This window comes from Canis lupus, chromosome 17, assembly GCF_048164855.1.
Source record: "Canis lupus baileyi chromosome 17, mCanLup2.hap1, whole genome shotgun sequence".
Lineage (NCBI taxonomy): Eukaryota > Metazoa > Chordata > Mammalia > Carnivora > Canidae > Canis > Canis lupus.
In genome coordinates this window covers 37,042,144-37,059,876 of record NC_132854.1, presented here as the reverse complement: position 1 = coordinate 37,059,876, position 17,733 = coordinate 37,042,144, and the positions used below count along the sequence as shown (strand labels likewise).

At 32.8% G+C, this 17,733-nt stretch overlaps 1 protein-coding gene across 1 annotated transcript in view; it reads right to left on the bottom strand.

Annotated features, from left to right (window-relative positions):
• Positions 1–17,733, bottom strand: part of KLHL1 (kelch like family member 1) — a 363,308-nt gene that overhangs the window by 191,338 nt on the left and 154,237 nt on the right. Inside the window, exon 4 of the mRNA XM_072782826.1 lies at positions 1,874–2,070. Within this exon, the coding sequence (XP_072638927.1) occupies positions 1,874–2,070 (197 nt within the window). The remainder of the gene's footprint in view (positions 1–1,873; positions 2,071–17,733) is intronic.

Sequence of the window (17,733 nt, the reverse complement as noted above, 5' to 3'; positions counted from 1 at the left end):
TATGGAAGCATATTGTTCTTTGGCTTAGCTAAGCCAGGAACTCCTAATTGTAATGAAATGTGCATAATTAAATGACTGCAGTTGGACTTTGATATTTTGGTTGATGAAGTGTTTGGTTACATTGATTTTATATGGTTCACACAATTTCAGTAGTGGTACTATACCTTGTCATGAAATATTTCAAAGGAAAAATTTGACAATAGTGTTACAAAGTATGTGTCTTCCTCCTTTTTTTGTATATTTTCATTTAATTTACTAATCAGCTTAAAGGATTAAAGAAGAAAAATTAAATAATATTGAAATTCTGTATAAGAATAACAATCAGAAGACTTATAAGTGGCTGACAGTCATTAGTGATTTGAAAAGATGTTGAATCTTAAGAGCTTTTTAATAAGTAGCAACTATAAAGCTTAATGAGATTTATCACATATAAATTCTTCCCTTGAATTGGAAAGGGAAAGTTCTATATTTTACAATTGGTTGTTTTGATGATAACAATCAAATCATTAATAATATTAATAATGAAAATAAGAAAAATGGCTAGCATTTTGCATAGAGCTTACTATAAGCTAGCAACTAGATTAAATTGCTTTTAGGATAATTATTTCTAAGGTATGAAATGTTATGGATATGAATTGTTATAACTGATTATTCTCTTCTAGAAAGGAGGCAACATGAAAAAGAAGCCCATACCACAAAGTTCACACTTTTAAAGTGCACGATTCAAATGATTTTTGCTATCTCCATAAAGTTGTTAAAATACTTATTTATATATAGAAAAAAATCAAAGAAAAAACATAAATAGGTTTAAATTATTTCAGGAGTATTTCCTGGGTGATATTAACTCAGTTTGAACCCAACATTAAAATGGTACAGAAAGTCAAAGTTATTTTTTAAAAAAGTAGATTAGTTGGTTTGTACATCTAAATATTTTCATTTGCTATAGAAGTTACCAGAAGTTCTGAAATCCATAGTTACTATATAAATAAATACTTTATAGCATATACTGCAAGTATGATTTTTTTCTTCCACATATCATATAAGCAAAGCCATACCAAACATAATGTGCTATGTTGAAAATGTATTTGTTAGCTCAGGCTGCTATAACAGGACACTGCTGACTGGGTAGCTTATGGAACGGGTTTTTTTTTCCCCCATATTCAGGAGATTGGGAAATCTAAGATGAAGGTGTAGACTGACTGGAGTCCCTGGTGAAGGCTCTCTCTTCCTGGCTTGCAGATTGTCACCTTCTCACTGTGTCCTCACAGGTGGAGAGAGAGAAAAGGCAAACTCCCTGGTATCTCTCCTTCTAGGGGCACTGATCTTATCATGAGGGACCCACCCTCAAGGCCTCATCCAAACTTAATTACAGCCAAAGCCCCATCTCCACATACATCCCATTGTGAATAAGACTTCAACATTGAATTTTGGTTGATACAACTTATTTCATAGTATAAAGGTTATAAGAAAACAGCAAAAGAAAAGCTGTGGGTTTTTTGTTTGTTTTTGTGGTACAGACCTATAGCTCTTTACTAGAAAGAAAAGGAAGAAAAACAAAGAGCAGCTGTGCAAATAGATATAAAAAAGATAAGTGTGCCAGCAGCAAATAAGAGAGGTTCATTTAAACAACTAAAATCTTAAATCATCTGTAATTGCTTTATGGTTTTGTTTACAATTTATAGGAAATGTAGATATAAGGTCCATGATGAATAAGTTTTTTTTTTACTTTGATATTACAAATTACTAATAGAAATGTACCAAGCCTATAGAACTTATTTTAAACATAAAAATTAATTCAACACAATGACAGCAATTGTTTTAACCTCTGCTGATATAGCTCTGCCTCTGTGATTAAAATATGAAATCTCCTTACCATTGTGTAGCTGTGGGCCACCTTCATCAGCTCAATGCACCCCTGAGCATCTGCGAAAGCACGGATCCCCAGACAGTTCGATGGGTGCAAGAGCTTCATGAGGAAATGGCAGCACACTTCCACCACTTGAGGGAGCTGAAGGAGGCATGCTGCAGCAAGAAGGTTTTCAATGGTGTCTTCCTTTAATTCCAAGCAACCTAAACATTGGGTGAAGAGAATTATGAAACTCTGTTTAAAACCAATAATGGGTATCACTGTCTCACTCCAAATGTTAGGTCAATCTGCTAAAAATGACCTGAACCTAGATCCATAATCAAGATAAATATTATTCATTAAAGGCCAGCAACTCCTTTTGGCATCTTGCATTTCTTCATGTACTGTTCAAAATCCTCTAAGACGTACTAAATATGTGAGTCTACTTCAGCAGAAATGATGGTTGTTCCTTTTTTTGTGAATTAAGAAAAAAAAATAGGGACAAGCAAGTTTCACAAAACATGTCTATAGACTTAAGAGAGCAAGAGTTCATGAAGTTTCTGACAATATGTTCATGTGTATATTTATATGAAACACCTATGTGTGCATAACGAATATATATGTATTATATATATATAATAGGTAAATTTAGATTGCTAATATTGTATTTAACTCCTTGTAGCCATGATTTTAATTTTCTATAATTTTTCTTTTTTTGTCAGTTATCTTAACCTCAAAAAATGAGCTCTTCAGTGTTTCCTCTTTTATCTAACTACTCAGGTAATTTATTAATGAGTGGTGCTATTTTCAAATGTTTGCAAATCATTCCTGTGAAGCTTCCGTACTTAATTATTTGAGGGGGGGTAGGTTTTATTTAGCAATTCAACACATCTTTAATAGCTTTATTGCCCATTCAGATTTTCTATGCATCACTCAGTACTTAGTATTTCTAAGTCACAGAAATGGCTTATTCCATCTTAGTTTTTGTGGCACAGGCTGCTACTTTTCACTGGAAATAACTTTGCTCATTTTCCTGAACACAGGGAGAGGCCACATGTTAATGTCATGACATGTCAGTGGACTATGAGTAAAAGGATGTGTGTTACTACTACACCAGGGCATTTATGATATGAGTGTACTTCATCCAAGCTCTCTTTCTCTTCTACCAGCAAAGATGACATAAAACCCTCGTGGATGAAGGATGCACAAGGAGCAAGGAGCCTGAATCTACACCAAGAACTACTAGTTCCAAATAATAATCATCAATATTTAAACTAATAATACTCAAATAATAAACTCAAGTACTGAAATATATTTTTAGTTTTCTTGGCTTACTAGTTCTATTGATTCTTGCAGTCCAATCTACTCTAAAGTGTGTGGTTTTAATTTTATTGTAATTAGCGTGTATCTATAATGTTTGGAAAATTTTCATACCATAGATTGTTTATTTTTGCCTTCTACCATTCTTATTTTTTAAATTAACCTATTTCTCTGGTCTATTGTCTAATCATTTCAGCAAATCAACTCTTTTGAGTTTTATTAATGCATAATATAGAGTGATGGTAATGGACATGAGTTTTTTAGAAAATTACTTTTATTAAATTTACTCAGAAATTATTGGCCTTGCTAAATATGAAATTCTAGAAAAGTATTGTCTATTTTTACTGAAATGGTTCTTGCTCCTTACTTTTGCTTCTTCAATTTTCTCTTAGAGACTATTATCAAGGCCTATGTATTGGATCATATCATTCTCTCTTCCATATCTGTGATTTCATTATGCATTTTATTAACTAATTCTCTTTCCAACATATTTAACAGTGTATTTAAACCTGATATGTTAAACTTTAAAAATGTTTCATTTTTACTTCTAGAAGTTCTCTCCATGAAAATTATTTATACTCAAATTTATATTTTCATATCTACCTTTACATTCATAGATACTTTTTTTGGTATATCTAATATGCTGTCTAACTCTGACTTACTAAAAATTTTTTTCAATATTTTATTTATTTATTCATGAAAGACACAGAAAGGCAGAGACAAAGGCAGAGGTAGAAGCAGCCTCTCTGCAGGGAGCCTGATATGGTACTTGATTCTAGGACCCCAGGATCACCACCTGAGCCAAAGGCAGACACTCAACCACCGAGCTACCCAGGCACCTGACTTACTAAAAATTTAAATAACTTAATTGTAGAAATTCTACCCATGGAAAAAAATTTTAAAAATTAAAAAAAAGATATTTTACCCATGGGAATTACGCATTTCACAGAGTTCTTAATTAATTCATAAACATCAGTTTTTATTCCTGAGTTTTAATAATATCATTCTTTTTCTTTGATTATGTATTTATTTCATTTCTACTGTTTTATCTTTTCATAACTTTGCAACATTCAGTTTTACTATCATTACCTAAAAGTAAGTATCTGTGTTCTCTATTTAATAGCAAAATTTTGAGAATTTTAGAATCTTTCAGAGAAAATAATGTTGTTTTATTATCCTCTCTGAATATTCTAAATTTTGACTGAGGTTTGAATTATCCAATCAAGTTTTATTTATGTATTTCTTTTACCTTTTGCCTCATTAAGATATACATTGCAACCTCTAATAGTCAAAGATGGTGATCAGTCCCTAAAAAAAAAAAGGATATTTTAATTCATTGCTGCACTTAGAAGACAGGCTACACCAAATTTGGAACTTGTATGTAAGACCATAGGAAAAAAAATAATTGATTAACTTTAATTATTAATATGTTATCATCTAATTGAAATTTACAAATGTATCCTTGCTAGTTGGAATATATTTTCTACTTTATAATACTGCTACAATTTTTTTCAGATTTTTCCTTTTTTCATCAGTAGTATTTTTACAAATTTTTATTTTTTTATTTATTTATTCATGAGACACACAGAAAGAGAGGCAGAGACATAGGCAGAGGGAGAAGCAGGCTCCCTGCAGGAAGCCCGATGCTGGACTTGATCCCAGCACCCACGGATCATGACCTGAACGGAAGGCAGATGCTCAACCTCTTAGCCACCCAGGCATCACCCCCATCAGTAGTATTTCTATAGCATGTTAGAAAAGTTGTCTTTATAAGCAGAATGCCTTTTTTTTTTTTCCACACAAAGTTTGTATTCTGGATTTCTTTAACCTATAGTAATTTGCAGGACTACTACAATAAACATCCATATACTCTTTATGTAGCTTCACCAAGTGTTAACATTTGCCATATCTTTCTCTCTCTGTGTGTATTTATGCTATAACTGCTGTGTTATTGGATTATTCCAAACATTATATTTCACCCTTAAATACTTCACCATATGCTTCTAAAAACAAAGGTTCTCCTACATAGCTACAATATAACTTTTACATTTATGAAATTGATACAATAGAATTTGCTATTATGCAAATTTCCTCAAATGTCCAAATAATATGCTTTATAAATTTTATTTTTATTTATTTATTTTATTTATTTTTTAGGATTTTATTTATTTATTCATGAGAGACAGAGAGAGAGGCAGAAACACAAGCAGAGGGAGAAGTAAGCTCCCTGCAGGGAGCCCGCTGTAGGACTTGATCCCAGGACTACCAGGATCATGCCCTGAGCAGAAGGCAGACACTAACCACTGAGCAACCCAGGCAACCCTATAGATTTTATTTTTAGATTCAGGCTCTAATCAAGATTCACATTATATTTATGTGTTATGTCCCTTTATTCTCCTTTAATTTATAACTGTTCCTCAGCCATGTTGTCATTCATGACATTAATATTAGTGAAAAGTCCAGACTAGTTGTTTTTTTTATAATTCCCCAGATTGGGTTAGTCATATTATTTCCTCATGATTACATTTAGCTGAAACCTTTTCTGGCAGGGACACCATAAAGGTGATATTACACCTTTTTCAATACCTTACATGGGGAAGTTCATGATGCAAGTATGTCTCCTGGTTGATGTGTTAAGTTCGGTACCCTGTTTAAGGCAATGTCTTCTAGATTTCTTCATTTTAAAGATTTTTTTCTATTATAATTAGTAAGTAATCTGTTGGGTGAGGGATAACTTTGCTTTCAAAAATGACATTTCACTTATAACTTAACATGTTTAATAGTTAAAGAGTATTATGTTTTATTTATGAGTGTCACTGATAGAATAAGACAGCAAAGGAATCTAAAACATACTTCCAAGTATAGCAAGGGATTTAATGAAGAAAGAAAAAAGCAGGTAAAATGGAAACAATAAATTAGAAAGGAACAGTGTCTGAGAGCAAACTAAAATACTTCTTTAATATTTTAATTTATAATTAAATTTACCTAAAGTTTAGCTTTAATATAAAAGAGGGACATTGTCAATAATAAAAGTTAAAATAGTTATTTTTAAACTTACAAGATTTCAATAAATGCACAAGAATCTTATTATTCGGATATTACCAACTAGTAGAACATTGAGTATCATAGGTCAATTCAGCAGGGAGACATTTGCCAATACTATTTTTGGAAGTGTTTATATTTCACACTATCATTCAATAATAATGCCAAACAATATATTCATCTAAAGCTGAAGGATTCACACAAGCTCAAATGATTTAAAATATGTCAGTGCAGCTATATATATATTTTTAAGGTTTATGGATATTATAGTCAGCACCAGAATGAAGTATTCTTCATGTTATAGAAACTTGTATTTGATAGATTTTAAAAGATTATATTAAATGTGTACCTATAACTTATATGAATAAAAATATGAAATATAAAGGAGGTAATATGAATACCTTAAAATCTATTGTTACTTGTAATTGATCACATGTATAACAACTTCTGATAACATTTATATCTTTAAATTATTTTCATGATTTAAGACATTTGGAAGAATTTTACCTAAAAATTTTTAGTAAGATTGCCAAGAATATGGTTATATACTTCCTAGCATGAGTCCTGTGAAAATCAGATAAAAGAGATGAATGCAGATGGCATGGCTTTTATGGATTCTATTTTATTGTGATTTCAGAACATTGGGAGAATAACTTCCTGTAATTTTAACGAATTGTTTTCAACAGCACTTAGGCAGGAAAAAAAATCACACAGTAGCCCTCACCTACTATTTTTGAAAAGGCCTGCTTGCAAGACTTGCCCTTGACTGGTGTCTAAAAACTTAGATTTCAAAGGAGTTCCTACCATAAACTAATACAAATGGCTCACTGTATCAAAGGTGTTTGTAAAAATAATATGGCTTATACTGAACACCTGTTTTCCTTTCCATCTTGAATTTTGGTACATGCTAAGCAGAGGCTGCCTATATAATATGATCAGCCCCCGATAAAACCCAGGGCATGGAGTCTCTAATGAATCTCCCTGGTTGGCAACAATTCACATGCTTTGTCACATCTCATTGAAGAGGACATTAAGTGTGCCCTATGTGATTCCACTTGGAATGGAGCTTTTGGAAGTTTGTGCCTTGTTTCTATGGGACTTTACCTGTTTCCCTTCCCTGACTGTGCATTGAATCCCTTTGCCATAACAGTCATAGCCATTGGTACGACAATATGCTGAGTCCTCTGAGCCACCCAAGTAAATCACTGAACCTGGAGGCATATACTTGGGATGTCCCACCACAGCATTCTAATTAGAATTGCTGGAGTGGTAGGTAAAGTTGAAGATATACTGTGCTTATGGACTGAAAAATGTAACATTCATATCTCAATTCACCCCCAAATTAATCTACAGATTTATTATAATCATATTCAGAATTCCGGTAGACTTTTTGAAGAAATTACAGAGCTGATTCTAAAATTCATATGCAAATGCAATGAACTGGAATAACCAAAACAATTTTGAAACAGAACGAAGTGGGAGTAACAATGCTACCAGATTTTAAGAACTATTACAAGGCTACAGTAATTAAAACTGATTGGTACTTATCTAAATATGGACAGATCAATGGATAAAAATAGACTGCAGAATTAGAACTACCCAATATAAATCATTAGTTTTTGCAAAGATACTAGACATTTTGAGAAAGGATAGTCTTTGAAGAAATGGTACTGATACAGTGAGATACCCATGTGCAAAATTTGTGTTTTATTTTATTTTTAAAATTTTTATTTATAATCAATCACACAACATATAATATATTATTGATTTCAGAGGTACCAGTCAGTGATTCCTCAGTCTTATGTAATACCCAGTGCTCAATATATCATGTGCCCTCCTAATGTCCATTACCTAGTTACCTCAACCCCTCACCCACTTCCCCTCTAGCAACCTTCAGTTTGTTTCCTTTGATTAAGAGTTTCTTATGGTTTGTCTCCCTCTCTAATTTCACCCTGTTTTATTTTTTCCTCTTTTCCCCTATGATCCTCTGTTTTGTTTCTTAAATTCCACGTATGAGTGAGATCATATAATTGTCTTTCTCTGATTGACTTATTTCATTTAGTGTAATACCCTCTAGCTCTATCCACATTGTTGCAAATGGCAAGATTTCATTTTTGATGGCTAAGAAATAGATATAGCTCCCACATCTTCTTTATCCATTCATCTGTCCATGGACATCTGAGCTCTTTCTATAGTTTGGCTATTGTGGACATTGCCGCTATGAACATTAGGGTAAGTATCTTTGGGGTAAATACCCAGTAGCATGATTGTTGGGTTGTAGGGTAGCTCTATTTTTAACTTTCTGGGGAACCTCTATGCTGTTTTCCAGAGTAGCTGTACCAGCTTGCATTCCCACCAACAGTGTATGAGTGTTCCCTTTCCTCTGCATCCTTGCCAACATCTGTCATTTCCTGACTTGTTAATTTTAGCCATTTTTACTGGTGTGAGTTGGTATCTCATTGTGGTTTTGATTTGTATTTTCCTGATGCTGAGTGATGTTGAGCATTTTATCATGTGTCTATTGGCTATTTACATGTCTTCTTTGGAGAAATGTCTATTCATATCTTCCACCTATTTTTTGACTGGATTATTTGTTCTCTAGGTGTTGAGTTTGATGAGTTCTTCATAGATTTTGGATACTAGCCCTTTATCTGATGAGACATTTGCAAATATCTTCTCCCATTCCATCAGTTGTCTTTTGGTTTTGTTAACTGTTTCCTTTGCTATGCAGAAGGTTTTTATGTTGATGAAGTCCTAATAGTTCATTTTTGTCTGTGTCTCCCCTGCCTTTGGAGATATGGCTAGCAAGAAATTGCTGTGGCCAAGGTCAAAGAGGTTGCTGCTGTGTTCTTTAGGATTTTGATGGATTCCTGTTTCATATTTAGGTCTTTTATCCATTTTGAATCTATTTTTGTGTATGGTGTGAGGAAATGGCCCAATTTCATTTTTCTGCATTGGCTGTCTAATTTTCCCAACACCATTTGTTGAAGAGACTGTCTTTTTTCCATTGGATATTCTTTCTTGCTTTGTCAAAGATTAGTTGACCATAGAGTTGAGGGTCCATTTCTGTGTTCTCTATCCTGTTCCATTGACCTGTATGTATGTTTCTGTGCCAGTACCATACTGTCTTGATGATTACAGCTTTGTAATAGAGCTTGAAGTTCAGAATTGTGATGCCACCAGCTTTGGTTTTCTTTTTCAACATTCCTTTGCCTATTCCAGGGCTTTTCTGGTTCCACACAAATTTTAGGATTGTTTGTTCCAGCTCTGTGAAAAAAGTTGATGATATTTTGTTTTTGTTTTAAAATTTTATTTATCCATTCATTACTGACCCAGAGAGAGTGGCAGCGATACAGGCAGAGGGAGAAGCAGGCTCCTCGCAGGGAACCTGCTGTAGGACTTGATCCCGGGACTCCAGGATCATGCCCTGAGCCGAAGGCAGATTCTGAATCACTGAGCCACCCAGGCGTCCCAAGTTGATGATATTTTGACAGGGACTGCATCAAATTTATAAATTTCTCTAAGAAGCATAAACATTTAAACAATATTTGTTCTTCCAATCCATAAGCATGGAGTGTTTTTACATTTCTTTGTGTCTTCTTCAATTTCTTTCATGATGTTCTATAGTTTTCTGAGTACAGATCTTTGCCTCTTTGTTTAGGTTTATTCCTAGGTCTCTTATGGTTTTTGGTGCAATTTTTAATGGTATCAGCTCTTTAATTTTTCTTTCTTCTGTCTCATTATTAGTGTATAGAAATGTAAATAATTTCTATGTATTGATTTAATATCCTACCACTTTGTTGAATTCCAGTATGAGTTCTAGTAATTTTGGGGTGCAGGATAGGCAGTGCTAAGAGTGAAGTACATAGCAATACAACCCTTTCTCAAGGAAAAAAAAGGTCTCAAATACACAACCTAACCTTATACCTAAAAGAAGAGCAAATAAAGCCTAAACTCACCAGGAGAAGAGAATTAATAAAGATTAAAGTAGAAATAAGTGCAATAGATAACAACAAAATAATAGAACAGATCAATGAAACTAAGAGCGAGTTCTTTGAATTAATAAGATTGACAAACCCCTGGCCAAACTTATCAAAAAGAAAAGAAAAAGAACCCAAATAAATAAAATCATGAATGAAAGAGGAAAGATCACAGCCAGCAACAAATAAATACAAACAATTATAAGAACATATTATGAACAACTATGTGCCAACAAGTTAGGCAATCTAGAAGAAATGGATGCATTCCTAGAGATGTATAATCTATCAAACCTGAAACGAGAAGAAATAGAAAAACTCAATAGACTCATAACCAGCAAAGAAGTTGAAGCAGTAATAAAAAATCTCCCAAAAACAAGAGTCCAGGGCTAGATAGCTTCCTAGGGGAATTCTACCAAATATTTAAAGAAGAAATAATACCTATTCTTCTGAAGCTGTTTCAAAAAATAGAAGGAAAACTTCCAAACTCTTTCTATGAGGCCAGCATTATCTTGATCCCCAAGCCAGACAAAGATCCTACCAAAAAGGAGATTTACAGACTAATATCCCTGATGAACATGGATGCCAAAATTCTCATCCAGATACTAGCAAATAGAATCAAACAGTACATTAAAAGTATTATTCACCACAACAGAGTTAGATTTACTCCTGGGCTGCAATGTTGGTTCAACAATTGCATATAAATCAATTTGACACATCACATTAATAAAAGAAAGGAAGAAACCATATGATCCTCTCAATAGATGCAGAAAAAGCATTTGAAAAAGTACAGAAAGATTTCTTGATTAAAACTCCTCACAGTGTAGGGATAGAGGGAACATACCTCAATATCATAAAAACCATGTACAAAAAGTCCACAGGGAATATCATTCTCAATGGTGAAAAGACTAAGAGTTTTTCCCCTAAGGTCAGGAACATGACAGGGATGTCCACTATCACCACTTATTGTTAAACATCATACTAAAAGTCTTAGCCTCAGCAATCAGAAAAAATTTGACTTCTTTGCATCTGAATAGGCAAAGAAGTCAAAATCTCATTCTTCAACATTTACGTGATACTCCATGTGGAAAACCCAAAAGACTTCACTCCAAAATTGAAAAAACTCATACAGGAATTCAAAAACTTGTATTTTAATCCAAACCTCACACAATCTTAAGATTTACTCAAAATGGTACGTCAATGAAGAAGCAATCTCTACAACTAATGGTAGTGGAACAATTGGCTTTCTGAATGCAAAAAGGTTTAATTTAGATACTGCCTCACACCTTATACAAAGCTTAATTAAAAGTGAATCATAAACCTTTGTGTGAAATCAAAAACTGTAAAGTATATGAAAATAATCTGTGTGCCCTTAGGTTTTACAATTAGTTTCTAGATATTTATTCATTATCATAATCTATGTTTATATAGGAGATTGCTTTTATTTGAAGACATGACATGATTACTAATCCACTAACAATAACAGATTATCTAGTTCTAAATAATTTAACAAGTAAAAAACTGTTCACTTTAAAAATTACAGATAAACACAATGTATAATACTCTTCACTACAATATCCAGCTACACAGCACCCATAAAGCCTAGCATCCCATGAAGCAAATAGAACACAAGAGCAGTCTTCCAGTGATCAATGCATCAGATCTACATTATCAACATGGATTAATCTAACAACAATGAAGTTTAGAGAAAAAGGAGACTTGAACAAATATATATGTAATAATTTGCAGTTAACATATATATTAACTGAACAATTTTGTGTAGGTAGAAATATAAAATATAATATATATGAACTATGTAGAGCTATATGGCAATGATAAATCCCAAAATCAGGATAGTGATCATATTCTTTATAAGGGAGAAATATGTCCCTCATGACAAAGAGTTTTGATTTTATTCATATTTTATTCCTTAAGCTAGGAGAAAGATACACAGTTGTCCACTAAAATATTCTCAGTAACTTTTATCAATTTGAAATGCTGTATAATAATATGGTAAACTGTATGTCCCTTCACATTTAGCATTACACATGACTATTATTTGGAGAGGTTAAATATGATCTAAGATTGACATCCTTGTTGATCAGAACCTGAGTCAAGTTTTGGAAAGCAGACTTAGATCCCCTTCTAGAGGAACTTTTTTTTTTTTTTTTTTCCAAATTGAGGGCAGTGGGTACACAAGAGGACTTTCAGGTAATATAGAGCAGGTAAGGTAAAATGCAAATATGACCATTAGTCATTCCTTTCTTTGTATTTTTGCTCTTTGGCAATACTCTTACATACTAACTCTTAGGTTAGTCATTCCTTTCTTTATATTTTTGCTCTTTGGCAATACTCTTACATACTAACTCTTAGGTTGACTATGGGAAATACCATGAGCAAAGGAAAGGTGGAAAACATAAGCCAAGGAAGGATATAGCAGCATTTCTCTTGTGTTTGAGACCTTTCTACCATTATGTCGTTAAGCCTGAGCAAGCCTGTTTCATCAATCTGATGCCCTGCTGGTAGATGCTGACAGACAAGTGAGCACCAATACATGATTGAACTTAGTTCTAAAACACCAGAAAAAATTCTCAGCCAAGTCCAGCCAATTGACAAGCCACAAACTTATAAGCTAAATAAATGATTATTGTTTTAAGACATTAGATTTGAGGCAAAACGTTTGGGGTCCAGTAACTGTTATGCATGAAAAACTAACTTACAGAATATAAAATAATAAATGTGATAGGCTAATGAAAGATAAAAAATTACTGAAAAGGGATCATAGTCCTAAATGTAAAAACTAAAACTATACATCTTCTATAAGAAAACAAAATTTTTGTGACATTAAGTTAAAGAGGTCCTAGATAAAACATCAAAAACATAATCCACAAAAAAATTGTTAAATTGGACTTCATTAAAATCACTGCAAGTGATAATATTAAAGGAACAAAAAAGATGAACCAAGCCCGGGAAAAAATGTTTGCAAAACCATATGTCTGATAAAGTACTTGCCTCCAGAATACATAAAGAACTCTCAAACTCAATAACAAGAAAAAAAATTAATGGGCAAATGATCTAAACAGATGTTCCATAAAAGAAGATACATGGATGAAAAATGCTCAACATTATTAATATTTAGGAGAATAGAAGCTAAAAGCACAATGAAATACCACTACACATGCATTAACACGGCTGATGGAAATGTGAAATGGTCTATCCATTTTGGAAAACAGTTTTACAATTTCACTTCTCAAATGACTCAGCCATTTCACTCCTATGTATTAACCCAAGAAAAATAAACAATATGTTGATATAAAGCCTTGTACATGAATTTTTATAGTAGTTTTATTTTGTAACAGCCAAACACTGGAAACCACCCAAATGTTCATTAACAAGTCAACGGATGAACAAATTGTAGTACTGTAGTTCCCTTTAGCTGTGGAAGATATGATCCAAGACCTCCAGGGGATGCCTGAAACCATGGATATCCTTAACTCTCTTTCTGTCTTCCTATACAGACATACCTACAATGAAGTTTAATGTATAAACCAGGCATGGTAAAAGATTAACAAAATAACCGATGATAGAATATACTGTAATAAAGGTTGTGTGAATGCTGTCTCTCTCTCTCTCTCTTAAAATAACTTATTGTTCTGTACTCACTCATCTTTTTATGATGATGTATGATGACAAAATGCCTATGGGATGAGATGAAGTGAGATGAATGAGGTAGGCATTGTGACCTAACATTACCTTACTACCAGCCTTCTGACTAAATGTCAGATGGAGGATCATCTGCTTGGGTAGCTGAAACTTGAAAACAAAACTTCAAATCAGGCAGGGTGGGGAGTGGCTACCATGGAATACTACTCAAAAAAGGAGAGAACTATTGATATATGCAACATTATGGTTAAGTATGCCAAGTGCAAAATAATTATGTTAAGTGAAAGAAACCAGACAAAAAATAAACTCTATGATCCAACTTAATTAAAATTCTTAAATGTCCCAACTAATGATGTAGATAGATCATCACTATCTGAGTATGGAGTAGGAGCAAGGAGAAGCAACAAGAGGAATCAGAAAAGCAGATGATGAATATAATCATTACTCTGGTAATGGTAAGGGTTTTATGGGGGTATGTGTATATATATATATGTATCAAAACATCAAATCGTACACCTTATGTATATGCAATTTATTCCATGTCAATTATTCATCAATAAATCTTCTAAAAAGAGTACTTAAATGCCAGCAAAGATGATTTGGGTGAACTAACACCTATATTTTCCAAGGGCTTTAATTCAAACTTTACTAACAAAATCACAAAGATCATAACTTAGAGAAATTGTGTTATGCGTTAATTTTTTCTTAGAGTTTACAATATATACAACATATTATAGTTATGGCAATTTCATATATGCTATTACCTTTTAAAATACCTGATCAACATATTGTTAAAATTATCTTATAAATGTAAACCTAATATATAAAATGGTGTGTGTGTGTGCATGTTAGTATCTTTACCTTCTCAGATCAACACTCGAAAAGTAATTCAGAGATGTTATGTCAGTGTAATAAGCCAGAGGATGTATAAGTTATTTGTTTATAAAAACAAATAGTCCAAATGCAAATATTGAATCTACCATTATACTTCATAATAATTTAGATCATATTTTAGTGGGCACTTCTCCTTCCTTTCTTGTTAAAAAAAGGAAAAAGGAGAAAATTTTTTGAATTTTCACAGGTTATCTATAGACTAATTTTTTCAAGGTACCTGTGGTAACTATGGATGCAAATTTGGAAGATATAAGGATTATTTGTTTCAAAAGAGTTAAAACATTCTATTTTTTCCAACTTGAACTATATCCAATGAAAAGATCATTTGTAAAAGTCAGAAGGCACAAATGGAGTATTAGTGAGTGTTGAGCTTGAGTGCACACAAATTGAGCTACCTCATGCATGATATTTTTCTTTATATATTTTTTTCTTTATATAAAACATGGCTATTACTGTGACAGTCTTGTATGGTAAAAAGGCAAAAATCTGCCAAATATTTGACTTAAAATTGAATCTAAAAAGAAGCCATGAATACTATTAATGAAAAAATATTAGTTCTACACATTCATTCCAAGTTAACTTTTAAGGCATAATACTCATAAATGGCTTTAGACATATGGATAGGTAAATACTACACATTTTTACTTTCTGTGTCATAGAAAATTAGCTTAAGAATATTTCCTACCTACATGAAACTTTGAATACCTAAGGAACCTATGACTATGATAGTGGAAAACCCTGAGAAAATTTTCTTAAATAATAAGGAAAGAGTTATTATCTCTGTTGACAAGTGCAGATGAAGATTGTCTCCACAAATGATTAATTGAAAGGCTCAACACATCATCAGAAAGCAACCATTTTCTCAACCGCCTTGTTTTCCTCTAGCTGCCACAGTTTCAAGCTTCAGATGCAGATAGGAAAATACCCCTGAAAGAGAAACTACCCCCTTCCTATATGTCTCTTGTGAATTAGTGAAGAAATATTGACCCTATACAAATTAGATCGATAGAATTAGTCAACTATGGCAATAAGAAGGGAATGCCTTTTGAATAGGATACCTCCAAATGTGTGCTACATATATGTATAGTCTCACTTTAAGTAAATGCTAAAACTACTGAGTATTCCAAACATAAATCAGTAGACTTAAAGTGATTTTCTAGAAAAGAATATACTTACATATACTGTTTTGGAGTGAAAATATGTAAAATAGATTGGGGAGGAAAAAGTAAAGATTATGGAAGACTGAATTTGATATCCTATTACCAAATGTGCTATATAACTATATTTTATTTATAAAATCAGTTACTTTAAAAAAAGAATATATTTTATTAGGTGCAAAAATTGCCTATAAAATCCATTAGGTAAATTAAATTTATCTATTATTTACCTATATCTATCTATCTATCTATCCATCTATCTATCTATCTTCAGTGGAAAGAAAGAAATAATAACATTACCACACTAGAACCAAAACAAAATGTAAAAAAAAAATGAATGTTTAATTAAATCATAGACATTTTTTCATAGTTTTTTCTTAAAATACTTAAAATTTACAGAAAACTTGTAAACATAGTACAGAGACTTCTCATATAATTTACCCATTTTGCCTAGTTATTACCATTTTACATTAGTAAAATACATATGTTAAATTAATGAACCAATACTTTTATTATTATTAAGTCCATACTTACTCTCATTTATTTGGATTTTTTACCTGTTGCCCCCTTTCTGTTTCAGGATCCCATGTAAGATATCATATTTCATTTAGTCTTTTTGTCCCCTTAGGATCCTCTTGGTTGTGACAATTTTTCAGACTTTCCTTATTTTGGATGACTGATAATTCTGAGGAGTTCCGGTTAAGTGTTTTGTAGAATGTCCCTCAATTGGGATTCATCTAATCATGATTACACTGGGATGCACATACTATATCAACATGACTTACCACTGTTAATGTCAACTTTGATCACTTAATAGATGTAGAGTCTTTCCCTTGCTGTCCTGTCCACTACTCCCTTAATAGTGTATTCAGTAAACAACAACTTCTTCTTCTTCTTCTTCTTCTTTTCTTCTTCTTCTTCTTCTTCTTCTTCTTCTTCTTCTTCTTCTTCTTCTCCTTCTTTCTCCTTCTCCTTCTCCTTCCTCCTCCTCCTCCTTTCTTCTTTCTTTCTTCTTTCTTCTTTCTTCTTTCTTCTTTCTTCTTTCTTCCTTCTTTCTTCTTTCTTCTTTCTTCTCCTTCTTCTTCTTCTTCTTCTTCTTCTTCTTCTTCTTCTTCTTCTTCTTCTTCTTCTTCTTCTTCTTCCCCTTCCCCTCCCTGTCCCCCTCCCCCTCCCCTCCTCCTTCCCCTCTCCATCCTCCTCCCCTTCCCCTCCTTCTCCTAATCCAGTAAACCTCTATTTCCTTTCTTCTGCCTTGGGTGAATTCTTTCACCACTGTGCTTCCCACCTTCCAATCAATAAGGTGGCTCCACAGTAGAAGTAGTGTTTCTCAGGTTTCTTCATTGTAAAAAGACCCTTTTATCTCTCTTCCAAACTATGCTTTCTGGCAGGAGGTCCTTATGCATGGCCACACTTAAAGAATGGGGTGTTATGATTAATTTCCTTGAGGGTAGATTAATGACATGAATGATGTGGAATTCTACATGAGAGATTTATATATTCTTGGTTATTTATTTAATTAGTAATTTATTTATATCAACAAATTCCTACATTTTTTGAGCATTTCAAAAAAGGCTGGAAAGTTAAGAAAATTTTGGTTTACATCATTTTATTATTTTTAGCAGGCTTACATGTCTTTTTAACAGTTACCAAAAGAAATTGATTTTTACTGTACTTTGGACTTTTGCTACCCTCAAATTATTTCTTATTCTAATATGTGCCATGTTACTGGCTTCCTGATCTCTCTCTCTACCTCTCATTTAGAAGAAAATCCTGATTGTTCTCTAAAAAACCATAGCAAATCAGTTTTAGGAAGTAGAATGACAAGATATGCCTG